The sequence below is a fragment of the Lytechinus variegatus genome, chromosome 2, assembly GCF_018143015.1.
Source record: "Lytechinus variegatus isolate NC3 chromosome 2, Lvar_3.0, whole genome shotgun sequence".
Lineage (NCBI taxonomy): Eukaryota > Metazoa > Echinodermata > Echinoidea > Temnopleuroida > Toxopneustidae > Lytechinus > Lytechinus variegatus.
In genome coordinates, this window is record NC_054741.1 from 81,481,295 (window position 1) to 81,509,041 (window position 27,747).

Genomic DNA, 27,747 nt, shown 5'->3' on the forward strand with positions numbered 1-27,747 from the left:
GCAAAAAAATCGTAATTTCGGGAGGATAAGGATGGTAATCGTAAGGGCGGGAGTTGGGATGAATTTTCGGGAGCCTCCCGATGAAATCGGGAGGGTTGGCATCTCTGCATACATAAGAATGCACATTTATTCGAAAATTTGTGGATTCTACTCAAAGATTTGTGGATTGAATACAGTTGAAACCAGCTGTATTTCTTACTACACACAGGCGAAATTTATCCCTCTCTCATTGCCAGATCTGTACTGCATACTTTGTTCTGATATAAAGGATGTTCCCCAGTTATGTTTGTGCACATCCCTATCTGTGCACATTTTACCCCATGTGCATTGATGTTATAATAAGTGAACAGGTGTTTAATCAGCTACAGGTATTAGCTGATTTTCCAAGCCTCTGCACTCTAACAGCAAATCTTGCTGAGTAAATTTACAAAGCTGTTAGCTGAAAATAATATATGGACCAACTTTTAAAATGCCTGTTCCTCCTAAGAATACTTTAATCTGTAGTGCTGCAAAGGATGACAAATATGACCTCCAATTTGATGAAATGGGATAACCCCTCCCCGGCTAGTTAGAGTTAAATAAAGGATTAGTACCTCAAAAGATTTTCGCAACTTGATTTTGCCGAAGGTGAGGAGTAGGTCCCAGGTTCGCTCCTCTGCTTTCAGCTTTTGATGAATCTTCTGGAGCTTCTCAAAAAGATGAAGACCAAGACAAGTTAACACCTCCTCCTGGGCGATATCAATGGTCTTTGCATGCCGCTCACGCCGTCTAGGATATACAGAGAATCAAAGATATAAAACATAGTTGAATGAATTTCCATTGGGGTACCATTTTTCACAAACTTCACATACACCTTGGGAGTGCACATGAAGCACCCAAAAAGCAAGTCAACTATAACTGTTCTTGAAAATAGTTTGTTGATACCCTACAAGCTATGCAATATTTAGCTGATTGATGTGTATAGTGGAGTTTGTCATAACCTTTTGAGTCTTTAAGAAGATACTTACACTCCATGTAGGTCTGGTTCAGCCCTGCTGATGAGCCTAGCAACAAAGTCTGTATCTGTTGATAGATGGATATGTCTCTCCTCCCGACACAATCTCAATCCTTCATACACTGCTGGATTGTAACCCTTCTCTGAACACGGTTTCACATCTCCAAATAGAATGTTGAAAGCTGTCATTACCTTTGCTTTGCAGTCTGTGCAGAACCTAATGAGTTGAGAAATCATATAATATAGACTACTTGTAAGTTACCTGAAATCACATTCATCCAATCACCAAAAATTATGTAAGTTTTTTTTAAAATAGACATGTAGATGACGATTTTTCTTAATAAAACACAATTTCAAAAAAAAGAAGAAGAAAATCCATAGTGCCATATTTTGGTTGTAGAAACATAATGGTTGGCAGGTCTGTTGTTCTGTGTTGGAAATTTCATCAAAACTTTATAAATATTTTGATCTGTTTTTCTACTTTATGAAAACCACCTTATCGTTAGGTGAATTACCCCAGTAAGCAAATCTGCCCACACGCAATTCCAAATAAATGTGTTATCATATCATCCTTATTCACAATCCATGGATCTTTTTAATATACATGTATTAGTACTTTAACCCATTATGATACTAGACTACAGAGGTGTATTGTGATTTGTACATATGCCATGGTTGCATAAATCTCTTGGTTCTACACATGAGTAAATTTTTGGTACTAATTTTTCATGCTCACCTATGTTTTTGTAGGTAACTCTCTGTTGTTTGTAGAAGCCCTTTTTCTGATAGTATGGTTACTTCTTCTCTACATGGTTTCTTCATCACCTCCCACACATCTATCCATACTCTATTACAAGAAATAACAAATCAAATCAAACACTATATACTCCATATAAAGAAATCAAATATGAGGTCTTCAGAAGAGTTCACAAGTGATGCACAGGGTAACTATGGAAGCTAACAATGGAAACTGAGAAAGAGGGGCAGCAGAAAGAGTAAAAAGCATTTCCATAATGAATGCATGCTCACTAGTCCTACCCATGCACAAACAAACCTGTGTATAGTGGAATAGTTTGTGAACAAGTGCAGCGCCTCTTGTAGTCTTGCCTGCACTACGTGATTCAATACAGCAGCAGTGCTGACTTTGGAAACGAATATAGAATAATCATTCACAAATACACCATTCACATGATGATAAAATACTAAAACTTCAATTGACCTTAAATGACATTTGATATTGATCATGTGACCGAAGAATTTTGCAAGACAATCAGCGATACTTAATTACCCTTATGTCCACATTTCATGAACTAGAACCAAAAACTATAAGTTATGATGGCAATTCAACAAATACCCCCAACACGGCCAACGTTCATTGACCTTGGTCATGTGACCTGAAACTCAGGTAGGATGTTCACTTATGCTTGATTAGACTTACATGTATGTCCAAGTTCCATGAACTAGATCCATGGACTTTCAGAGATATGACATTTAAACACTTAACCTTGGTTAAGTTTGATTCCCTCAACATAACCTAAGTTCATTGACCCTAAATGACCTTTGACCTTAGTCATGTGACCTGAAACTCACATGGATGTTCAGTGATACTTGATTACTCTTATGTCCAAGTTTCATGAATAGGATCCATAAACTTTCAAAGTTATGATAAAAATCATCAAATACCCCCAACGTGGAAAAAGTTCATGGACCCTAAATGACCTTGGTCATGTGACCATGAACTCTGGCAGAAGGCCCACATAATAAAAATTATAATGACATTTCAAAAACTTAATCTTTGGTTAAGACTTGATGTTATGACACCGCCTATGTTGAAAAAAGAAGCACCTGTAGTCTTGATCGGCTATGCAGGCGAGACAAAAATCTTTTTTTTTGCAACCATGCCAAAGTAATAATACATGGCTAGCCACGCATCTAGTAAATTTACAATGCATTGATTACCGGATGCATGACAAATTTACCAGGTGCACAGTTAGCCTAAAATTATACACAGACCCTTTGTGAGAAAATGTGACCATGAACTGATCATATCTATGTCAACTGATAAACCTTCCTTGTGAGCCTATGCCTTACTGCACTCAGAATACATACTCTCACCTAAGCTAGGTCTTGGGGCTTAAGGCTAAGGACAAGCTCAGGTTGCCTGGCTCCCAAAGTGGCTGGCGGCTCCGAAAGCCTTTGCAATGCCAATTTCATCCACTGGTTAGCTACAGGTAGCTATACGTAGCTGCAGGCAAAGCCTGTACATGTAGTTTGTCCCTTTATGTTACCAGTACTTACATGTTGCTACACCATAGCATAGAAGGGCCTACTCATAAACAGGACAGTGGTAACAAGGCATAAATGATTTTACTTAGACTTAGTACTGATCCCGGCAAATATGAGTTCCTCAAACCTCATTGTGAATCCTGCGAAACATATATCATGCCCAATGATATCACAGTATAAAATATATTTTTGATAAAAATTCAAACTCTTAATTTGACATGCATATTTAGGTCTGATTACTTTGATGATACAAAATGGCTGGATTCTCGATTTCAAACGGACAAATCTATGCCTCTGTCATTGCTAAATCAAGAGTATATGTCACACCTACCAATTACCTCTATGACCTCCAAAATCATCATCACCCACTATGCATACATGAACCAGCTTAACATGGTTTGAAGATATTTCAATATACAGCATGTTCCCAAAAAAATTTTCATGGTACTCTAAATACGTATAATTTGAAAATTACGGAACAACATTGTACATATTGTTGTAAGCTGGGATTTTTATTTTATACAACTGGCTTAAATTTATGTGATATAGGCGTAGAACACAGAGATATGAGCCTTCTTTCAGCATTAATCAGGATTTCTCTCAATCCAAGTTTTGTATTTAATAGTATGTGGAGCCAGGTTCAGCTAAGATGATTTGTTTTCTATTCAAGTGGTTCAAATTATATCTATTCATGTTCAACTTAGGGAAAAAATATGAAAGACATATCTATTCATCAGAGGGGGATAAGTGAATAGGTCATCTCTAAGTAGTGAACAAAAGAAAATCCTTGCAGATTTATGCCCTTGGGTGCATGCGAATCGATATAATTTGCACCAATATCGTAAGCTTAACATGACTACACAAACTACTTAATACAAATCTTGAATGGAGAGGTTGACCATAATACATTAAATTCAATCCAGTTGTAGATCTTAAGATACAAACAATACAATCTTGTAATTTTAATGTTATACATATCTTGATTGCCATTAGCAATATTTGTGGGACACACTGTATGTAGTGAGCTCTGTGACCTTGGACCTCTTGACCCCAAACTCTAATCAGATAATTGTTCCTCCTATACACATACGCATACATCTAAATCCATATTTTATTGTTCAAAATAGACATCAGAAATGAAATACTCAAGAAAATTTGATTTGCCCAATTGATCTTGGGCCCAGCAAGTGCTGTGCAGCGCCAGATCAATGAGTCTCTATCCCTTTAATCGTTGAACGCCAAACAATGAAGCAGCAACTTCCATCTTTTAACGTCTTTTGGTCTGACGAGGCCGGGTTTGAACTCCCAACCTCCCGGTTGTGAGTCAGACACTCTACCAACTGAGCTAACACACCAGTTGATCCGAATGATCCACAGTTGAATCCTCACACAGTTTTTTTTTTTTATTGTTGAACCCAAAAATATTTTTCTTTATTGCAAGAACATCATCAACATTTGATGTCTGACAAATTATCAGATCTGATAATTTTCCTTGACTTTGTTTGGCTGAGAAGCACTGTTACTGTAGCAACTGTCTGTTAAACTCATTTCGTAGGATAAAATATCTGACAAGCCCTTTCAAGAAATGCTCCCCAGGTATACAATGACATCTGTGACCTTTGACCTTGTGACTCTCAAATCTAATCAGATCATTATGGCTTCTATATGCATACTTGGACAAATTTGATTCTTCATATGGTTTTTTATTTATTGTGAGAAACAAACAGGTCAGATGGATCACCCCCTCCAAAAAAAAGGCCTCTGTAAAGCACTTATGGTTGGTGGAGGCACTGAAATACAAAAAATGAAGAGAAAGGAAAAAATGGCTACTTACGATATTTGTTTTATTTTATGATTGTCTAGAGAGTGAAGTGGACATCTACGCTTCTTATTTTTCTGCAAACTTTCCAAAAGTTGTTTCTGTCTATCCCTGAAAGGTAAAGAAGGAAAAGGGTAGTATTAAAGAGGTACTCTACTGAGAAGACATGGAGAAGGAACAGAAGAGTAATGTCACATGTGAACAACTTTCCCTTTGATGGACTGTAAAATACCCCCAAAATGTCTCTTCTTGCTTTTTGGTATTGTGATACACTCCTTATCCATGATGCATTCTTTAAAACTCTGTATTACATGCCCTCCTATAAAAAGAACACATGATCTACTGATAGATGCAATATAAGAGGCAGTTTAAGTGAAATATATACTAAAGTAATAGGGAGAGTTGTTAACAAGTGACATCACACATCTTTGTCGCATTGCCAATGTGAGGATCTCCATAGCATTAGTGATTACAATGTTCAAATGCTCATAACTTTCTCATTATTTGTCCGATTTTTCTCAAACTTTCGTTGATCTGTTTCGTTGATTTTTCTGTTTTCACACAAGCTATTTTATTCCAAAGTTTTCATTCTCCTTTAATTGAGTATACTGACCTTTGTACGTAGAGAATGTTATGCAGCATACGAAAGTCGTAGAGCGTACAAGAGGTTACAGAAAGCTCCGAGTTTGGAGTAATGACCAGGGGCTCTAATACATGCACATGTTTCTTGTCTCGTAACCTTGTGAACATCTCCTCCATGCTAAGAACACAAAAAGAGGTAAGAATGAAAGTAAACAGGAGGTAAAAATGACAAAGCAAAATGTGAACTAATGAAAACCCACTAATATCCTGTTTAGATCTACCTCATTCTGTGTCACACCAAATGACTGTCTGGGATGAAATTCCTTATCAGAACACAAAGTGACAAAGGCAAGAACGTATGTCTCCCTGTAACCAGAGGCACTGTGTCATGGTAACAAGTCCTTTTTCTTTTTCATCTTTTCCTTAGTAATTTCTTCCATCGAATCGTATGTTTTTTTTTTTTTCCACCTTCTATCAATCATCAAATTTTAAGTACATAATTTTACAATAATATTGTTGTCTGATCATCAAAAAAAAAAAAAAAATCCTGTTTTTTTTAATTTTGTCCATCCAGTGGAATTTCCACCCATACCTTATAACCTAAATCACCTTTCAAGCAAAGGTATCTTTTGACGTAAAAATTCTTAGATGAATTTTTAACTTCTTTCCGCATGTTACTCCCACAGATTTTTGCTAGAATTTTAATCTAGAGATTCTGATCTGCACAGTGATAGCAATGAATTCTTTGTGTGATTGCATGCGATGTACTTCAAAAATACAGAAATGGAAGGCTGTTTTCTTGCTTAAATGTGTGGGAGCAGTGCGCACTTCATTTTTCCTGTCGGTTAGTGACAGCATGATTTACAGCTTCATTGAGGAGCATCAGACAGTTGCACTTTGTTGATAAAAGGACGGTTCATACATCAAAGGAGCGGATTCAATGTTTGTTGTAGGTCCATGATACAAGCAGTATTACCTTCTTCTGCACCCGACACATGTCACAACGTCTTGTAAGGATGAACCAAACATCTCTTTACTTGGAACCATGAGTGCTGCAGCAAGTTCATCTCGATTTAGCACACTACATTTCTGAAAAAAGAAAGAATTAAATGAAATCATATATATAATGCCACACAACATATTGTTTCATACTATAAAACATTGCAAAAATGCAATAACACGAGTCCACTGTTTAAAGGTAAATGCTAGTTTTGGTAACGATATCAAAATGAGTTCGTACAGAATCCATTGAAATGACCACCAAAGTGTCTGTTTGTATAAATAAAACGCATGTGCCAAAGGATTCTGGAAGAAATTGTGTAATTGCTGAGAAATAAGCAAATAAGCACAAGATTCGGGTAGAGCGTCAGGCCCGACGCTCTAAGCAATAATTATACATTGTCCCATGTGTGCTTATCCGTGTTGAGGATCTTCGGTGTGAACATTTTCAGCGTAGATTTCAAGATTCACAAAGTTCAGTTAATGTAACTGTACCAGATCTATCTAGATCCTTGATGATATATTGACAATTAAGCCTTGTTTTACAGACTTTCTCATATCAGTACTGCAACTACTGGAATTTCTCTTTAAAGAGTGGACTTATGAATAAAATAGCGTATGTGACAAAGCACACTATCAGCATTCGACAGTTTTTAATATACATGGTAAATAAGCATAATTTATACAGGAAATCTACATAAACCATGGGTTCAAGCAATTTTTATACAAAACACCTTTGTGAATTCTAGCCTAAAAGTTTGATATCACTTTAATTCAATGAAATGAAGAATAATTGTCAGAGTGTGCTGTAAACCTGTAATAAATATTTGTTCAGTAAATGACCAAAATGACCAGCCATGCCAATATCTGAATTAAATTTGATTGTTTCATACATACTGAAATTATAGGGAATGCAAAATTAGACATCTCTAATAACATGCTAAAATTACCCGGTAAGAGCAACAGAATCACCCAAAAGGATGATAAAAGTAAATAACACATGTAAGGTTTTACTAGCACAACTCCTGATTTATTCAAGTTCAGTTATCACTCTTGAAGTACACTGTTCATCATAAAAAATTTTATGAAAACAAAAAAACAACAACAGTAGAATGCAAGAGCTGAAATACAATGTAGTTGCCTGTGCAGAAAATGGCTCACAGGTGAACAAATGCTGAAGCATGCATTATAAACCTACCTGACGGAAACTATCAATGACAGCATGTTGGTTCTTGCTCTGTCCTTTGGAATGGTTGCAGGCAGATAGAGGCGGTTCTAAGTCAGGAAGCTCCACTACCATCTGAAGAAAGACAATGAATCCAAATCCCCAATTTAAATTAAACTCTTTAACAAATTTAATATGGTTTCCACATAGATCAAATGATCAAATCAAAAGATCTCTTGCAAAGTAATCTTTTCTCAGCCATGGTTAATGCCTGGTGTAGACAGTCCCATTGTACCATTGATAAGAAAGTGATTAACATTGACATGATTTTTAAGGGATTATAATGGTGGATACTTATTCAACATTCAAGAAGATCGCCTCTTGCAGTCTTGCTTTCTCACACAATTTACATTTGTAATATAGCAGCAGTGCTGACTTTGGAAACACCACCATATAAGCTGAATATTTTCAAGGAAAGAGTAACAAGTGGAATGCCTCTGGCCGTCTCACCTGCATCACGCGGTTCAATATAGCAGCAGTGCTGACTTTGAATACTACTCTAACTCGCACAAGATGTTCAGTGATACATGGTTACTCTTATGTCCACTTTTTATGAACTAGACCAATAAACTTACAGAGATATGATGGTTATTCAACAAAAAACCCCAACATGGCCAAAGTTCATTGACCTTACATGACCTTTGACCTTGATCATGTGACCTGAAACTCGCACAGGATGTTCAGTGATACTTGATTACTCTTATGTACAAGTTTCATGAATCAGATCCATAAACTTTCAAAGTTTTGATGGTAATTCAACTGATACACCCAATTCGGCCAAAGTTCATTGACCTTTGACCTTGGTCATGTGACCTGAAACGCGCACAGGATGTTCAGTGATATTTGATTACTCATATGTCCAAGTTTAATGAAGTAGACTAATAAACTTTCAAAGTTATGATGGTAATTCAACAGATACCCCCGATTCGGCCAAAGTTCATTGACCCTAAATGACCTTTGACCTTAATCATGAGACCTGAAACTTGCACAAAATATTCAGTGATGCTTGATTACTATTATGTCCAAGTTTCATGAATCAGATCCATAAACTTTCAAAGTTATGATGGGAATTCAACAGATATCCCCAATTCGGCCAAAGTTCATTGACCCTAAATGACCTTTGACCTTGGTCATGTGACGTGAAACTCATGCAGGATGTTCAGTGATACTTGATTAACCTTATGTCCAAGTTTCATGAACTAGGTCCATATATTTTCTAAGTTATGATGACATTTCAAAAACTTAACCTCAGGTTAAGATTTCGATGTTGATTCCTCCAACATGGTCTAAGTTCATTGACCCTAAATGACCTTTGACCTTGGTCATGTGACATGAAACTTTAATAGGATGTTCAGTAATACTTGATTAACCTTATGGCCAAGTTTCATGAACTAGGTCCATATAATTTCTAAGTTATGATGTCATTTCAAAAACTTAACCTCAGGTTAAGATTTGATGTTGATGCCGCCGCCGCCGCCGTCGGAAAAGCGGCGCCTTCGCAGGTGAGACAAAAATATGTTCATATAAAAATTCCTAAGATCATTCACCTTAACTAAGAAACTAAATAGGGTGTGTCATAGTGCAAGAAATATAAGGCACACAGTGCTAAAAATGAAAATTTTGGCTTTTAATGTGTTAATTACTCTCTTTACTAAATATGAGCAAATTTGGAGTCGGTACAATTAAATTTTCACAAATGATTTGCCATAGAATGATTGATATTTTGGAGTTCAAACTTAGCAAGGGTCATAAGAAATTTAGGAAGTATCAATTGAAATCATGGATTTTGCAATGCCCCTGGAATATTCTTTTCTGATGGGAAGGGGGCAGCAATCAGGGTCTGCAGTACAATAGAAGACAAGTTTATGTATCATATGATAGCATGAAGGGGGCCCCCCATGTCTCATTCATTTAATGTACAAGGTTATGCTATAACTTGTCCTCAGTTAGGACAACTTGAGTATACAATTACACATGTATCAATTATGATTTTTTTTTGCAATATAAACTTGGTGATCATATTTGATTTATTCACCAGAGCGCTCAAGTAATCAAATTTTGATATTAATTTTGTGTGGGCCCTCTATTGGTGGAAACTAAAGTTGGTCTGAATCTGAACAAACACTCTCTTTTTATCTAGTAACAAGTGGATCGCCTCTGGCAGTCACGCCTGCATTACTGTACGTAAGAAAAAAGTAGGCCTATTGAATAATAATTCACAAAACATACCATTTATAAATACTTTGTTCAATGACCCATAATGACCTTTGACCTAGATCATGTGACCTAGGACTCATGCAAGACAATCAGTAATACCTGATTACCCTTATATCCACATTTCATGAATTAGTTTTATGGTCATGTGTTTTAAGTTGGGCCCATTTCCATAACAACTCAAATTTCCCCTACCGTTTTACAATTTGATATATTTCTTATGTTTGACATCATATACCAATATATATTCTGAAAAGAAATTGTCTGAAGAATTCAAAAATGCAATCAGAAAAGGCATAGGGTAATGTCATAAGAAGAGGTCAAAATATGTCGAAAATTGCGAAAAAAATTTTACTTCACATTCACAATAAATCTTAGAATCAGAAAATCTTTACACCCTATTGGAAAATAACATGCATATTTCAACTCTTTAAATTGAGACCTTTCCAAAAATTGATAAAACTTGTTAGTCCTTGTTGTTTGAAGGTTTTCATGGTGGCATGTACAATTGCACAACAAGAGAATCACCGCATAGAATGGGAGAAGAGCCACCTAATCACCAACATCCAGCACTGGAATACCAGAAGGGTCAGGGAAGCCATTGAGATACATCAACACAACGCTGTGCCTCAAGACCCTGGCCTCCACATCAACAGCATCTGGCATCCAATCCTACGCCACCATCAAACTTCTAACCAATCCACAAACAACCCGCCGCCCACTGTCACCCCTCCTACCCAACACAGCAGTCTGATTGCATCACCAACTCAACCAGGGACTCCGCCGACGCACACACCGCCGCCACCGACACCTCGCTACAACCTCCGCCGACGACCCAACACCTCATCCGTACACCAGGCCACCCACTCACTCCCGCCGAAGCTTACCCGACGAGTCCGCCGACCAACACGCACAGAACGCCACCATTGATGTACCTACCACACCGCCGACACACACACACGCCGCCGTCTACTCACCGCGTCCGCATACCACGCCCACTCGTTTCCCGCCAAACCGCCGACCCACGCACAGAGCGCCACCTACGACGTCAGCCCGCCGTGACCGCCGGCCTAGAGCTTTCCCCCACGTCCGCACGCCACAAGTACCGCCGCACGCCGAGCGAACACTCACTCCTGAAGACGGACAGTCAACCTGTCCGAAACGTTGAGTCTCTCTACTACTCATCATCTCTACTCGCCGACTCAAGCCAGCATCTCCTCATCAGCTCTACTACTCAAGCTGTTCTCACTCAACATTCCTTCTGGTTTACAGTCCTTTTCAGGACTATTTTCAAGAAAGAATACTCTACTCTCAAATCTCCACTTTCTCGCCTATCCACTTCTTCTCTTCTTCTATCCACTGTTTCTATAACACTTCACATGGTGTACTGTAAACCACATCAGCAATTGTTAGTCCTTACTAAAATAATTTTGCACGATCATCTTTTAAAAACAAAATTTCACGTAGCAATTTTTCAGGTAAATATGTAACAATACCAGATTTACCCCCATAATGTAGTTTTGCCTTTAGTTGCATGAATATACTTGCAAACCCCTTTACACTACAGTGCGTATCAAAAAAAAGTTCACACTTTGAAAAAAGTCCTGTAAAATTATATATTTGCAATATCCTGAAGATTTTTCCACATTTTAACATTGGCACGATCCATTTAAGCAAATAATGATACAACTGTCGAAAAATATTTACGCTTGAGTGAGCACCACTTACTTTTGAAAAGTTAGTGAAAAATGATTTGCGCAGAACTTTGAAATAGTTATGCGAATAAAAGTAGACCTTGATCACGAAGAACACGTGGAATTTAGTTAGAAAAATTGATTTGAAGATATCTTTTAACTTGTTTTCACTTGTTTCCTTGCCAAAAACGCTTCGAAAAGTGCATTGCGCCCCACCCACTACCCCACACACCGAGGCCATCGTGACAATAATTTGCTTTACACTGAGCTGTGATTTACATGAAATGGCTAAGGCTTGATTTTTGTTTTGATAATCATTGTCAAGCTTGGAAAAGTGTGGAGAAGCAAGTATTCAAATGAAAAATTAAATGTAAACCCCTTTTAAGTTATAACAAGTGGAATGCCTCTGGCCGTCTCACCTGCATCACGCAGTTCAATATAGCAGCATACTACTCTAACTCGCACAAGATGTTCAGTGATACATGGTTACTCTTATGTAAACTTTTTATGAACTAGACCAATAAACTTACAGAAATATGAATATTCAACAAAAAACCCCAACATGGCCAAAGTTCATTGACCTTACATGACCTTTGACCTTGATCATGTGACCTGAAACTCGAACAGGATGTTCAGTGATACTTGATTACTCTTATGTACAAGTTTCATGAATCAGATCCATAAACTTTCAAAGTTATGATGGTAATTCAACAGATACACCCAATTCGGCCAAAGTTCATTGACCTTTGACCTTGGCCATGTGACCTGAAACGCGCACAGGATGTTCAGTGATACTTGATTACTCTAATGTCCAAGTTTAATGAACTAGACCAATAAACTTTCAAAGTAATGATGGTAATTCAACAGATACCCCCGATTCGGCCAAAGTTCATTGACCCTAAATGACCTTTGACCTTGGTCATGTGACATGAACCTCATGTAGGATGTTCAGTGATACTTGATTAACCTTATGTCCAAGTTTCATGAACTAGGTCCATATATTTTCTAAGTTATGATGACATTTCAAAAACTTAACCTCGGGTTAAGATTTCGATGTTGATTCCTCCAACATGGTCTAAGTTCATTGACCCTAAATGACCTTTGACCTTGGTCATGTGACATGAAACTCTAATAGGATGTTCAGTAATACTTGATTAACCTTATGGCCAAGTTTTATTAACTAGGTCCATATACTTTCTAAGTTATGACGTCATTTCAAAACTTTAACCTCAGGTTAAGATTTGATGTTGACGCCGCCGCCGTCGGAAAAGCGGCGCCTATAGTCTCACTTTGCTTCTCAGGTGAGACAAAAACTTAGCGAAAAAATGCTTGAGATGTCTGATATAAACTTTTGTTCAGATTCAGTTATGTCCTCAGTTCCAGCTGGCACAAAATGGGTAAAGGTTGTGGTAAAAATACATGTATTTACTTCGTAGGCTTACTCCCCAACGACGCCTGGTAGTGGATCCCATTTATCTCTGTGTAGGGATGAGATTCCCACGATCAAAGTAAGGCTAAATCAACACTTGTCCGTTACGTTTGGAGCCCAAACTAACGTAAATGGGCCCAAACCATATTAACCCCCCGTTAATAATAAATTTCCTTATATTTATTAAATAAATAGTATGGTCAGTTCCCCCATGTCTGCGCGGTCTCCCAAGTCTGCGCACCCGCGTATCTGCGCGATTCTAGTAAAAGAAGATACGCAACGAGCGCGAACTTTACACATGCAATACATCGACAGGTATTCTTTAAAAAATCTGACTCAAAATGGTGGAAAAATATTGAATTCAGGGCATCTCATGTGACAGCCTCAAAATGCAGCCTTTGTCATCAAAATTCCCGAATCGTGTGCAAAGTGAATGAGTGCGCAGACATGGGCTACCATTTTTTTTTCAATCTGAAAATGACTGCAAGAGGTTTTTTCCAAGAAAATCATATATTTCTTTCAAATTTTTATGAGATATTTGGCACACTAACTCATTATGATGTAAGGAACATTATCATTTGTGAAATAGTAAGAAATTCATGTTAAATCCTAACTCAAATTGTTAGGTGCGCAGACTTGGGGCCCACCATCATACTAAATTTGAAAAAAACATAAGAGCACGAGCGTTAACTTACCCAGTCTCTTTACGTCGCCATTTTTTAATCTCTTGTTATCGATACCAAGATACCACACGCGTGTAGAGCTGCAGTCTAAGATTTAAAAAATACTAGCATCGGCTAATAAATATTACGAATTGTAAAATATTTGTTTCAGTCAAAAAATATCATTTAGCACTTGTTCTGATATTTATTGACAGAAAAAAGTATTTTACGATTCATGATATTTATCGGCCGATTCAAGTATTTTTTAAAGGAGAAGGAAACCATTGGAACAAGATAGCTTGTGTGAAAACAGAAAAATCAAAGAAACAGATCAACCAAAGTTTGAGAAAATTCGGACAAATGAGAAAGTTATGAGCATCTGAATATTGCAATCACTAATGCTATGGAGATAGCAAATTGGCAATGCGACAAAGATGTGTGATGTCACTTGTGAACAACTCTCCCCATTACTTTAGTATATATTTCACTTGAATTGCCTCTTTTATTACAACTATCCATAGATCTGTGTTCTTTCTACATGAGGGCATGTAATACATATTTTTTAAGAATACATCATGGATAAAGAGTTTGTATCATCATAAGAAAAAGCAAAAAGAGACATTTTGAGGGTATTTTATAGTCCACCAAAGGGAAAGTTTATCATCAGTGACATCACACATCCTTGTCACATTGCCAAGGCAATAGGAGGATCTCCATAGGCATAGCATTAGTGATTGCAATATTCAAATGCTCATAACTATCTCATTATTTGTCTGATTTTTCTCAAACTTTCTTTATTCTTATTCTTTGATTTTTCTGTTTCTACACAAGCCTATTTGTTCCAATGGTTTCAATCTCCTTTAAAATCTAAGTTGGCAGCTCTACACGCGTGTGGTATCTTGGTATCGATAACAAAAGATTCACTCAGTATATAATGCATAGTGGGTATGTGCCGCAGAGGGGACCCCCATTTTTACACTTGAATTTTCGTTCCAAGGCATTTTTGTCTTATACATTGAGAAGAAGAACAAAGAAAGCCGCTCCAAAGCTTTTTTGTTAAGCCATTCCGATCGCATTGATCTGCTACAATGAGCTGCAATTTTGGTGAAAAGCGGCGCGCACTGTCCTACCATACCATCGCCTCAGCTCTCCGCGAGTGCACCCGGCACACATTCCATCGGGATGCATACGCACTCATACGCTGGCGATCCGTTCCAAGGACCCCCATTTTCACAAACATTTGATTGTAGTTCCGAAGCCCGTTCTGAGGCACCCATGGGTTCATATCGTCTCGCGAGCGAAGGATTATCAGTCATACGAACGCGACACACCACTACACTTCGAAAATACAGTGGGCTTTTGCCCACATAAAATATTATGTATAAATAAATATTCCACATCCTGCTATGACACTTACCGAATCATTTAGATCCTTCCGTGACTTCTCCTTGAAGTTTCTTTCGAAAAATATGTATATTTTCTTGATCTTTAGTGAAGATTTTACGGAGATAGAAATCAGTCAGCGTTGATATCAATTTTCTCCTGAAGAGGGCGCGCGATTTATATTCATATCAAAGACACGACAAGGGAAAGAATAGGCACCTACACTATTTTACACGCATATCGACGCAAGGCATTACGCAAAGTCCGTGAAGTGTCCAATCTTTTTCATTGTATAGACTTTGGTATACCGTATACGTATTATTGACGTTCGTCAAAGCTTGTACTGCTGGTTTCTTTCCAGGCACGTATATTATTTCATTTTTTTTTATCAGTCATCTTTTTAAATTAATGCAAATGAGTGTTATCATCACCAATAATAATCATTAATTATGTTTTTTGAAGGCATTTCATTAATTGGTGCCCATAATTAGTAAATTAATCATGAGGATTGCGCATTCAAAGAATTTAGATACAGTTATAAAATTATCGAGGAGCTGAATCAAGGTTGTGAAATTATTAGCGCCACCAACGGGCTTCCTTGTATTTCCGTGGAAGAGACAAGCGAAGTCACTTTCGAGGCCGAGGTAAGCAAAATGTGCTTTTTTTATCGGATTATTATTTTATTATTATTATTATATTCAGCAAAATCTTGCTACTTACCGGCAAGAGCCCCGGTACGTAGCGAGGAGCTTCGGCAAATATTACTTCAGCAATGAAGCGATGTTTGCCGACTACTTCGAAATCCAGGGTCAAACACGGTCTATTGTACGAGGTTAGTACTAGGGTGTCTGAAGCCACACTGAAAAGTGTCAGCATAAAACAGGCTGATTTAGGGGAAAATGTGGCACATATTTTTCGGGAAGTTCAGGCTATTAGAAAAATGTGATCTGAATTGATAATTAACTTGTGTTTGGCATGTATGGAAAGAGAAAATTCAGGGGCTTCTTTTGACAGTAAGGACAAGTTTATATGATCATTCTAACTAAGGATTTAGAGATAAATTGCAAACCCTTATTTTTGTGTGTGTTGAGATTGCCATTTCCCCATGCGTTTTCTATGGGAAAATGAAATTTCTGTTTTGCACAATTTTTTCACTTTGTCGCAATTTTTCATTGTGATCTGGTTTCCAAATCTTTATAAAAATCATACCATCAGAAAGAGCATAAAAAATCCTATTTGACTCTTTATGGACAAGTTTTTGGCATAAACAATAAATTTATAACAGCCCTTGGAAGCTAAAAATTTGGATTTGTGTGTGTCCATTTCTTAACTACACAGTCTATGGCAGAGAAATGCTGAAAAATTACCTAATTTCATTCTTCTTTTTTGCAGCCAATAATTGGATTTGTTTCAAAAATGTTACATTTCTGTAAGTCTGAAGGTCATTTCTTTTCAAATTCACAAAGAAAATGTGATATTTTCTTGAAATAAGAAAAATAATTTTTTTCTCCAGACACCCTATTAGTATGATGGGGTGTCCAAACTTCGCGCACTTTTCAAAAATATTCATCAGGCTTAATTTTGTCCACAAATTATTGATAATTTATACAAAACCAATTCAAGAAATAGTTACCACATTGATGGCAAGATCGTAAACTATAAAATCATGGACGAAAATGTAAAGTAGGTCACGGGGTTTCGCCGGTATCGCGATCTCAAAATTCTATTCCGATCGGCGAATGCGGGCTGTGCTGGAAAACCGTTCAGAAAAAGTGTGACCTAACTTCGCGCACCAAAGCTTTTGTGGAGATTTAAACAAAGACTCGAGCTCAAAAAGTGAAATATTTATATCAGATTGATGGCAAAATGCTATGGAATCGGTTAGTACTACATTTAACTCACATTTTTTATGATTTCTGCTTGTAAAATGGTGATATCGTGATGCTTGTTGCTTTCTTCAAAACGGGCGCTAACGGTGACAAATTTGCCGATCTTTTGCCAATATTTTCATGAATACTGGACTAATCCTAAAGAAACTTTCAACGAAGGGTAATTTTAGGTCGCTTTTCACATTGATGATGTCAGATTTTAAGGATATTGGCTAGTTTTGGAGATAATGACCGTCCGCGAAGTTTGGACACGCGCGAAGTTTGGACTCACTGCCATACATACTAACCTCGTACAATGTGTGAGTGGTTCTGAGGACCCTCCTTTTTACAATTTGCCAGCTCCAAGGCCCCCGTTTTTTTTCTCACCCCCGGCACACCCCTAGCATTTTTTTGGTCAAACGCCCCCCCCCTGGGCCTGGGCTCACTCCTCAGACTCTCTCGTCATAATTTAATTAGGCCTAATTCATTGGAAAGTGCATTTTCAAGGAAATAAACTTACCGTAGTATTGCCTTCTGTTGTAAGAGGCATCTGTCTTCTCAAATACTGATAAATATTCTCTGATCCCGGAGGACAGACTGCCACAAGTTGAGCTGTATTTTCCATTCTAACTGCACTGGCACAGTCCAATTCGGGACACCTGTGACTGTGTATTAAACAACACGTAAACAAATGGGAAAATTCATGACAGTGACACATTATCACACTACACTAAACGTTAGACACGTAAAGAATTACACAAGCTAAACTGAAGAAATAAAAAATAAATGATTTATATTCACCTTCCCCCGCAACTTGCACACGTTGAAAGGGGCATCTGGCGAGACAAATTAACTTTTACAAGGAAAAATACAGTCAATATTTTCAAACAGTACGCGATTCAATGGAACACTTGGCGCGCCGAAGCACAATGTAGTTTAAGAAAATGTACTTACGCAAATAAAATAGTTTTTTTTTTAATCAAAGAAAACAAAAGAAAAAAGTAAAAATATGTCTAATCCAAATACTATTATTCATGTCAGCAAAAATTGTGTAACCATAGATGTTGTTTTACATTTTAGAAGGTTTCATCGAATTCTAACAGCAAAAAGAATTAATATCATTCCGCGGAAGGAGTCATTACACGCAGTTCAATGGAGCTAGATATGCGCCATTTTATTTTTGCACACGACACTAAAATTTTCTTGAAAAGTGGGGAGTTCCCCCAAACTTAAAGGGTAAACGAAGCGAAAATCAATTATACTTCTTTACACATTTCAATAAATTCATGTATCAGGCTAGAAATATGCATTTGAATGGTTAAAAAATAGACTTACCTAAGAGCTGCACAAGGCCTATGCCGCATCGTTGTGGCGCGAGACGTGGATCATGCAATTGACGCGTGCATGCACTTCAAATTCACATTACATGTATGAGTTTTGCGACCCTGAAACTTGAATAGGAATTTCGTGAATGTCCAATAGGAGCGCTGCAATGCATGGAAATGGGTCCGCCATGAATATTAAACAGAGCGGGACGGACCTGGAGGGGAGGCGTGGAGTCAGATTTGCATCCAGGGGCGGAACAGGCCCAGTGGCCAGGGGGGGAGACTAAGATCCAAAAAAATTCTGGTCATCATGGAACAGGCAATGGCACGTCATGAGGCAAACACTTTGCTTTGCTTTTATTTTTTTATTTTTATTTATTTATTTATTTTTTTTGGGGGGGTTACCGTTGGTTGTAGAACTTTTTGGGGCCATGGTCCAAACTCATTCATACAGCAGTGCTTTTAAATTGATGAGGTCCGGGGCAGTGCCCCGGAATTCCCTCTTGATATTAAAGTCATTTTGAACAGATGGCCACTATATTCAAATTGCGTGTATATTTATATAGCTTTCACACAACACAAAAATTCAGTGCAGTTGTGTACCGTAATCATCCAATATTTTGAGAGGTCACACCAGAGCAAATGTGGGGAAATTTGTAAAAAGTCGCCAGCGAGCGAAGCGAGCCAGAAAGAAAATGGCCTTTTGAAATGAAAGTATAATAATGTCATAGATTTTACATCATAGCAAATACATGTATTTTTCATTCATCTCATTTCGCTGCCTGCTTTATTTTCTTTTATCCCCTTGGCTGTGGAACCCCCCCCCGGCCACTGCTTCAACGCAAATTAAGCTTAATACAGGAAGGGTCCATACTGAGGCCTGTTGTAGAGACTTTTGAATTTTACAGATGAAGAGTCCACCGCACGGGGTCTTGACTCTTGGACCCGGGGCGGGGGGGGGGGGGCACTCGACCAAAAAGTGGTGGGGGTGTGCAGCCGTCGACCCCCCCCCCAACATTCATGGCCATCGGCACAATCATGTACCAGTTGGCAAAATGAAGGAGAGGGGAGAAAAAGAAAGAGGGAAAGAAAGGAAGAGAAAAAAGAAAGAAGGAGAGAGGGGAGAGAGAGAGAAAGAGAGAAAGACAAAAAAGGAAAGAAAACAGGAAAGAAAAATAGAGGTATTTACTTTGAAGGTTACGACTTATAGAGTAAAGACAACCAGTTGAGTTGGCAAATCCCGGGGCAAATCCAAGTCCATGTAGCCAGGCTTAGAGCCCTACTAGTCAGCAAAATACAAAGGACAAAACAGATGGAGCTATAATAAGCCCCCGGTCCTCCCCCAATATAAACAAGCTTGTGAGTTTGCAAATTATACCACAATTATTGACGATTTAACAAACACATTAGTTTTGTAAAATTAGAGGCAAGACTAGGTAAAGAAATATGGGGTGGGATGAATTTCCAAGGTTTAAGTTGAATAATCAAAGCCAAAGTATAGTTGGCAAATTATAAAGTGGGCCTATATTAAAGTGGCAGAACACTATACACTCTACCAGTCAGCAAAGTGATGTACAAGTACTGCCCCGTTTCAGATCTGAAAAGAACAGAACACACGGACTTAAAAAACTGGTAACTCTGCAGTTGGCAAATTCATGAAGACAAGTCTACAACTTGATTCCCACTTGGTGCACTAGTGCCCTTTGGTAAGGCATTAATCCTCAGTACCAGGTCCTTCGGAGAGGACCTTAAGCCGTCGGTCCTCTGGTTGCTTGCTTACAAGAATTCATGCTTTCTTAGCAATCAGGTAAAAAATCACCACCAATCAATCAAGTTATTTTTTACTAAATTCTGTCTCCGAAGATTTTTTTTTTATTTATGGTGTTAGAATGGGTTTGGTTACAGCCCGATAGACCGCGGGTCCGATAGACCGCGGGCCCGATAGACCGCGGGTCCGATAGACCGCGGGTCCGATAGACCGCGGGCCCGATAGACCGCGGGTCCGATAGACCGCGGGCCCGATAGACCGCGGGTCCGATAGTCCGCGGTGTGTGAAAAATTATGATCAGGACAATATAGTGAAATCCATGTCATCGAGAGGTCAAAAGGTCATCGATACGAGTCCATGGGGTTCTATAACGATGACCCACAGGACAATCGCCCCCTGACATCTACTTCAAGGAAAATATTATCTCTATATTTTTATCGTCGGGGACTGTTACCCCCCCCCCCCGGAAATATGCCCTCTAGACGCCATACGGAGCCTCTAAAATGCCATCGACTTGACGACATGGCGAGATACTTTATCTTGCCATGTCGACTAAATAAGCTTATTATGTCCGCATGGCGAGATACGTTATCCTGCCAAGTCAGTCCACTTATAAAAAGTTATATGTCAACATGGCGAGATATTGTATCTTGCCAATTAAGTCGACTTAAATATGTTACATGTCAACATGGCGATATATCGGGATTCTTGCCGGGACTTGTACACTTCATATCTCGCCATGTGGACATATCGACTTGACAAGATAGAATATATCGCTATGTCGATATAATAAGCTTATTAGTTACTTAGGCGGCGGAAGCGGGGGGGGTGGCTTTCCCCCCTAAATTTGAGGTGGGAGGACGGTCCCCCCTAAATTTTTAGTTGAGAACTTTTTTTTTCGGTCGTCAATTTCTTTTCTACTTCTCCCCCCCTAAATTGAGGGAGAACACCCTTAAATATTTTGCCCCCCCCCCCAATTTTGGTTGATAACCTTTTTTTTTTCCTTGTCAAAATATTTTGGTGGTCCCTCCTAAAATTTTGGTTGATTTGCTTGTCAATTTTTTACCTGTGTCCATCCCAAAATATCAGGTGGATCCCGCTAAATGTTTTGCCTTCGGCCGCCAATGATTAATTAAGACATGGTAAGAAAAAAAAAATTTGGTTGATTTGCTTGTCATTTTTACCTGTGTCCATCCCAAAATATCAGGTGGATCCCGCTAAATGTTTTGCCTTCGGCCGCCAATGATTAATTAAGACATGGTAAGATAAAGTACCACGCCATGTCGTCACGTTAAGGCATTTTCACAATTATTATTTTCATAATTATCTGGGGTAATTGTCTGGAGAGTAAATTTCCGGGGGGTAACAGTCCCCAGCGGTAAAAAAATATGGGGATAATACTTTCCTTGAAGTAGTTGTCAGGGGGTGATTGTCCTTATTGGGTTATTGTTATAGAACCCAGGCGCGGATCCAGGATTTCAAGGGGAGGGAGGGGGAGCAAATTTGACCTGATGTTTGGCGCCCATGTGTACTTTTCGAAAAAATGGTGCCCATTCCCTCCCGGCCAGGCTAACTTAAATTATCTTATAATCACATTAAAAAAATGAAGACCACTTTTTAATGTGTTCTTGAAAAAAAATCCATGAATACATAAATACCAAAAGGTAGGGGGACACAGGGGCGGTTCCAGCCTTCGCCAATAGGAGGGGGGGTGGGGCGGAAATATGTTTCAGCCATATTTTCCCCGATCGGCAGCTCGAAGATAATTTTTTTTTGTTTCTTTGAAGGGGTAGTCCTCATTAGTCACTTCTTGGCTTTATTCTTATAAATTAATACATAATATCATAATCCTCATTTATATGATGCGAGCGCGAAGCGCGAGCTATTTTTTGGGGAAATTTTATGTATTTTTTTCCTAAAATTTGAGCTGATTCTGGGAAATGTTTGTTATCCTGAAAAAGACATGTATGCAACTTAATAATTGCTACGAACAAAAAGCGCGAGGGGAAATGAACTGATGAAAAAGATACCTGTTAAAGTAACATTTAACAATCAAATAATGCGAGCGCGAAGCGCGAGCTGAATCTTTTTGAAATTTTCACCCAAAGAAAGGAAATTTTAAGCACTTTTTTTTCAAGCAGAATAGGTATATGAGTAAACAATTAAAGCAAGCACGAAGCGCGAGCGGAAAATTTCTAGATTTAGTCCTATAATATTTACTGAACGAGACACTCTATTCATGATTTGTAAATCCTAAAAAATATGAGTATTAATAATGCGAGCGCAAAGTGCGAGCAAAAAAAATTATACGTTTTAAACTGGTACCTGTTAAGGACTGCTTGCACTTAGCCATGAAGGCGTCACATATTTCAACAATCAAAAAAATGCGAGCGCGAAGCGCGAGCTGAACATTTTTGAAGTTTTTTAAAGAAAGAATGGAAAATTTCAATCAGTTTTTGTAATCGTGAACAGGATAGCTATTTAATTTAACGATTGATGTGAACGCGAAGCGCGAGCAGAATTTTTTTTTTTTGACATTTAGACCTAAAAGTGGGCCACTGTGTTCATGTTTTGTAAATCATCAAAAGGATGAGTAATATGGGGCAAGGGCGCCGGAAGCGGGGGGGCAGGGGGGGCACTTGCCCCCCCAAATAAAATTTTTGGGGGGCAAAACGAGATTTTGCCCCCCCCCCCCAATGTGCCCCCCTGAAAGTAGAAAAAAGATAAATTATTTAAGGACAAAAGCAAACGAATGCGCTTTTCTGCCTAAAAATTGTCATTTCCATTGTCAAAAATGAAAAAATTTTGCCCCTGACGGGGCAAATACATTATCATAGTAACCCTCGCGTCTTTCGACGAAAAGTTCCTCTGTGAAACATACCTTTGATAAGCCCCTTTTCCATCTTATTAAAGTGTAATAACGTTTAACTTTTAATGAATACATTCCAGACTAAAAGCGAACGGCAAATTGATAGTGGTCCACCAATGATTAGGCTTATGACTCTATGATGCTGGCTGTGTCGTCTAACAAACGCGCGGTCGCCCAGAAACGCTCAGACCGGACCCGATATCACTAACGCGCGTGAACACTAGTTACTCGAGCAACATATGGAATCTATGTCATAGCTGTCAAGCCCAGAAACCATAACATCTCGAGAAACTTGTTTCAATTATTTCATTTTCAACTAAATATAAATTGAGTTAGTACAGTGCTAACAAGTCAGTGCCCTAAAGAAAATACCAAGGTCATTTCAACTCAATATAGACATGTTATCAGAAAATTACACGCAGAATAATCATGTGTAGAGGATTATAATTTATAATTTGTGAAAATGGTGAATCCCACTCGAAAGCAACTTGAGATAAAGTTTAGACATGAAAAAAATAAAATCATCTGTGAAAGTGTCTTCTTGACCGGACTCATATTATCCGAGATATGAATAAAAATGTAAATAAAGAATATAAAAGAAAAAAATAAGCGTTACAGTACTGCTCTACTATAAAAAAAATCTTAAGATATTTTCACAGCCCCGTATTTTCCTCTAGTCCTTTTCATTGGCATGATTGGAAGGCGCTTTGTCTGATGTATTTTAGATTCCAAAACTTCTTCCCATTACCTGTTACTAATCAGATCGAGATGGCAGCTATGTTCTCTGGTTCATCCCAGCTTTTGTTATTCATGGACGTTTGCAAAAAAAAAAAAATCCGGGAGTGGGTGGGGCTGCAAGACCTAAATTTTCGAAGAAACTTAAGAGCGAGGGGGTTTGTGATGGGGGAGCTTAAAAATTTCTAGAATAAAATTGAAGGATTTCGTGCACACTTTTGGTGAATTTTGTGAATTTTGCCCTCTCGATCGGCGGCCCCCGGCTGCGTACGGTCATGTTTGTCATCTTAAAGTCTTTAAAAGGCCTATATTACATTGGTTTGAAACAATTTCGTTTGCAATAAGGCTCGTAATTTGCTGGAACTACGACCCTGATCATGAAGAAACACCAGTCTGGGTCAGAAGGGAGGAAACAGAAGGAGCAAAAAGAACTCCAATACTGTTTAATTCTCAAGAAATTTATTTTGAATGCTCTTAGAAACGCAACTTTTATACTCCATTTTTACACAAAGTCCTTACAGTGGGGGGGGGGGGGGTCCCACAGCCTCTTCCGCTCGATCGCTTCGGTATCTCACACTGTCAAAAATATTGTGCCCCCTTCGGGATTTTGCCCCCCCAAAACTGAAAGTGTTCCGGCGCGCCTGATATGGGGTCTTCCTACATTAATAATGCGAGCAGAAAATTTTGGATATTGTGATCTGAAACTGGATAATGATTTGAAATAGAGAACAAGTTGGGTATCTGAATAAACATGCGCGAGCGTGTTTCATATTTAGACCTAGAATCTAGGCATTCTAAATACAACTTTAATCATGAAAATCATGAAACTTTGATAGTCCGATCTGAAAAAAAGAGTCAATTTCAGCTTTATATTTCTAGCACTTTGTAGAAAAATTGTAAGGTGGATATGGTTCGCACTTAAAAAAGAGCTGATATTATTATTACTTTTAGTTTTGACATAGGACCGGGACATCCTTACGACATGCCATCATATGAAAATGATGACTATCTTCCTATTCATCTTGCTAAGCGCGAGATGAAACAAAGGGACAATTTAATTATTAAATTGATATCATATTTATTAATGCCTAATGAGGGCGCGAAATCTGATGATATCATGGCATAAAAACTGGACATTTCACTTTTGTGATTATGAATACGATGCATCAGTTTATATATTTTTAACCATTAATGCGAGCGCAAGTCGCTAGCTATAATTTTTGATAAACTGTCATGAAAAGTGGATTTTAAGTAGTTTGTTGTATAAACAATATTGAAACATTTATATAACTCGCCAATCAAAATGCGAACGTGCAGCGCTCTAGCTGATGCGCCTTAACAATCAGACCAGAAAAGGGATATTTTGAAAACTTTATGGTATGCACGAAAATATAGGTACCTGATAAATCAAAATTTGCGAGCGCGTAGCGCAAGCAGCAAATGTTAGCATTCAAACCATAAAATTGACATTTTTACAGAGCACTTTTTAAAAACCAATTTGTAAATTACACAAAATAATGAAAGTTCGATTTCCGAGGTGAAATATGTGTTGTATATTGACTTCCAAACTTGATATTCGAACTCTATATTGAACAAGATATGTAAATCACCTAATAGGCAATGTGAGCGCGAAGCGCGAGCGAAAGTTTTATATAGTTGCACGAAAGATTCTTTTTATTTTCCAAGTCTTCCCTTCATCTTATTTTATGCCTTCGTCGTCCTTCTCTTCCTTTTCTCCTCTCTTTTTCCTCCTTTTTTCCTTCTTTCTTTCCTTTTTTTTCTTTTTTTGCTCCGCCAAGACGGGGGGTGGGGAGCTCGGCCCCCTGGATCCGCCTATGGGGACAAGGGGCGGGAAAATATGACAAGCAAAAAAAGGTTATCATCGCCAAAGTAAGGTCATCTCGTCCCAAAATGTTTTATTTCGATTTAAAATGATGTATTTCTATGATTATCAAAGACCAAAATAGTAGGTGGACATTTGATATCCCCCTACTATTTTGAGTAGGTGGGACACGTCCCCCCTGTCCCCCTGGGATTTCCGCCCATGATGTAATATTAATGGGAGCGCGAAGCACGAGTGATTTTGGGGGGTTTCAATTTGGTTTAACTTCTAACCAGAGTAGGCCCTACTAGAATATTGTGAATGGGAGCTGTAGTTTCTGTACTGTTGTGTTAGAATACCCTTCAATAATATTAATGATAACCTCTTGGGAATAATGCAATCTCGACTTATCCTCATCAGTGGCGTATTTATTCAGCATGGGTGCAGGGGGGGGGGGGGGGCGAGGGCACCAAGATAAAAAAATAAATGAAATGGGAGGGGGGTAGACGTTAAAGAAAATCTGAGATTTTATTCTTGAAAAACACACTGAGGTATCTCACAAGGCCTAAATAAATAATGAGAACGCGAAGCGCGATCTGATTTTTAAAAGAATTTTCCTGTATTTTATCCTGAAGCCTAAGTCAGGGGCAGACCCAGCTTCCGCCAATGGGGGGGGGCATTTTTTCACCCATATTTTCCCCGATCGGCCTCTCAAAGTTGATTTGTCCAAGTGCCGTAATGAGCCAACAATATCGAGGGGGTTCGATATGGCGTATTGTATAAAATTGATAAGAAGTTGGCAGTGAGCAAAGCGATCAAGCAAATATGTTGACACTTTTATTACAAAAATACAAGGTTGTGATAGATTTTGACATAATATTTGGAAAATAATAGTATATTTCATCCTAATCCCTTTCATTTTCTCTCTATTTTTTCTTACCCTTCATTCTCTCTCTCTTTTTGTTGGGGTGGGGGGGGGGGGGCAAACACCCATGTCCTAACAGTCATTTCCTAAATTTACTTTATAAGCAACATAAATGTGTTATAATCTCATAAGCAATATGCAAGCTAAAAATTAAATTGCAATGTTTGTGAACCTGAACAGGACGCGTATGTAACTAGATAATTACCACGAGCGCGAAGCGCGAGCAGAAATGTTAAATATTATGGACTGGTCGAAAAGTTAGTCATTCAGACGTTACATATTTCAACGATTAAACTGAATTTTTTTTTATATTCCAACCTAAAAAGATGAGATTTCAAATCCCCCAATGGGACATTCGACATTCATTTCCATCTCTCTTTTTCTTATCTTTCTCTCTTTTTAATATAGGTTTTCCCGTCCAATTTCATCAGAGTTGCATTTAAATTAATGACAGGACGTTTAAATTCGAAATATTTTGTCAATCCTCTGCACACATGGTTCATTTTCATTTATTCAGCATTCAATTCGGTTCTATATCATTCCTTTGAATTTTTTTAGAAATTCAATTTAGAGAGAAATTCGTTCAAATTAATGGCTCAAATTTGTCATTTAATTTCGCGACGACGAACTGATCGTTTAATTCCGCCTAAAATGCCATTTTCAGTTTCATTTATCGGAACACATATTTGCACTTTAAACGTCCAAATCAAGATATCATGTTTCTGTCTTCAATTTGTATTACGTTATACAATATTTTTTTCCAAACTTTACTTTCTTTCTATTTTTTCTGATCTTTTCAGTTAAAATTATTTTATCCCATTATGTTTGATAAAGACGTAATTCAAGTAACCCTTATAGGATAAGGTTGTAAACGATATTTGATGAGTGGATACAGGGGCGGATTCAGGATTTTCCAAAAGGGAGGGGCGCAATTTGACGAGCAAAAAAAAAGAAGGTTTTTAACCAAAGACTAAGGGTATTTCGTCAACGAAAAAAGCAAAAACAAACAATTGAGCCTCTTAAGGGCAGCCGGCAAGTATAAAAAAACAACTACGAAAAACACTGTCCATATCCTATGAGTGATTGCATATTAATGAATTTGAAAACCTAAACGTTCGCAAGGAGGGTAACGGTGCGAATTTGAAAAC

At 38.1% G+C, this 27,747-nt stretch overlaps 1 protein-coding gene across 2 annotated transcripts in view; it reads right to left on the bottom strand.

Moving 5' to 3' along the window:
- LOC121409240 (gametogenetin-binding protein 2-like) overlaps nucleotides 1-18,583 on the bottom strand; it is a 30,215-nt gene extending 11,632 nt beyond the window's left edge. Inside the window, exons 1-9 of one of the 2 annotated variants that reach the window (XM_041601111.1) lie at nucleotides 18,491-18,583; nucleotides 17,676-17,820; nucleotides 7,879-7,980; nucleotides 6,658-6,770; nucleotides 5,713-5,859; nucleotides 5,115-5,210; nucleotides 1,731-1,841; nucleotides 1,008-1,211; nucleotides 594-768 (exon numbers count right to left, since the gene is read on the bottom strand). In XM_041601111.1, the coding sequence (XP_041457045.1) occupies nucleotides 594-768; nucleotides 1,008-1,211; nucleotides 1,731-1,841; nucleotides 5,115-5,210; nucleotides 5,713-5,859; nucleotides 6,658-6,770; nucleotides 7,879-7,980; nucleotides 17,676-17,820; nucleotides 18,491-18,519 (1,122 nt within the window). In that variant the 5' untranslated portion in view covers nucleotides 18,520-18,583. Of the gene's footprint in view, nucleotides 1-593; nucleotides 769-1,007; nucleotides 1,212-1,730; nucleotides 1,842-5,114; nucleotides 5,211-5,712; nucleotides 5,860-6,657; nucleotides 6,771-7,878; nucleotides 7,981-17,675; nucleotides 17,821-17,956; nucleotides 18,315-18,490 lie in introns of those variants that run through there. The other variant, XM_041601110.1, reaches the window with a different exon arrangement.
- Between the last annotated feature and the right edge of the window lie 9,164 nt (nucleotides 18,584-27,747).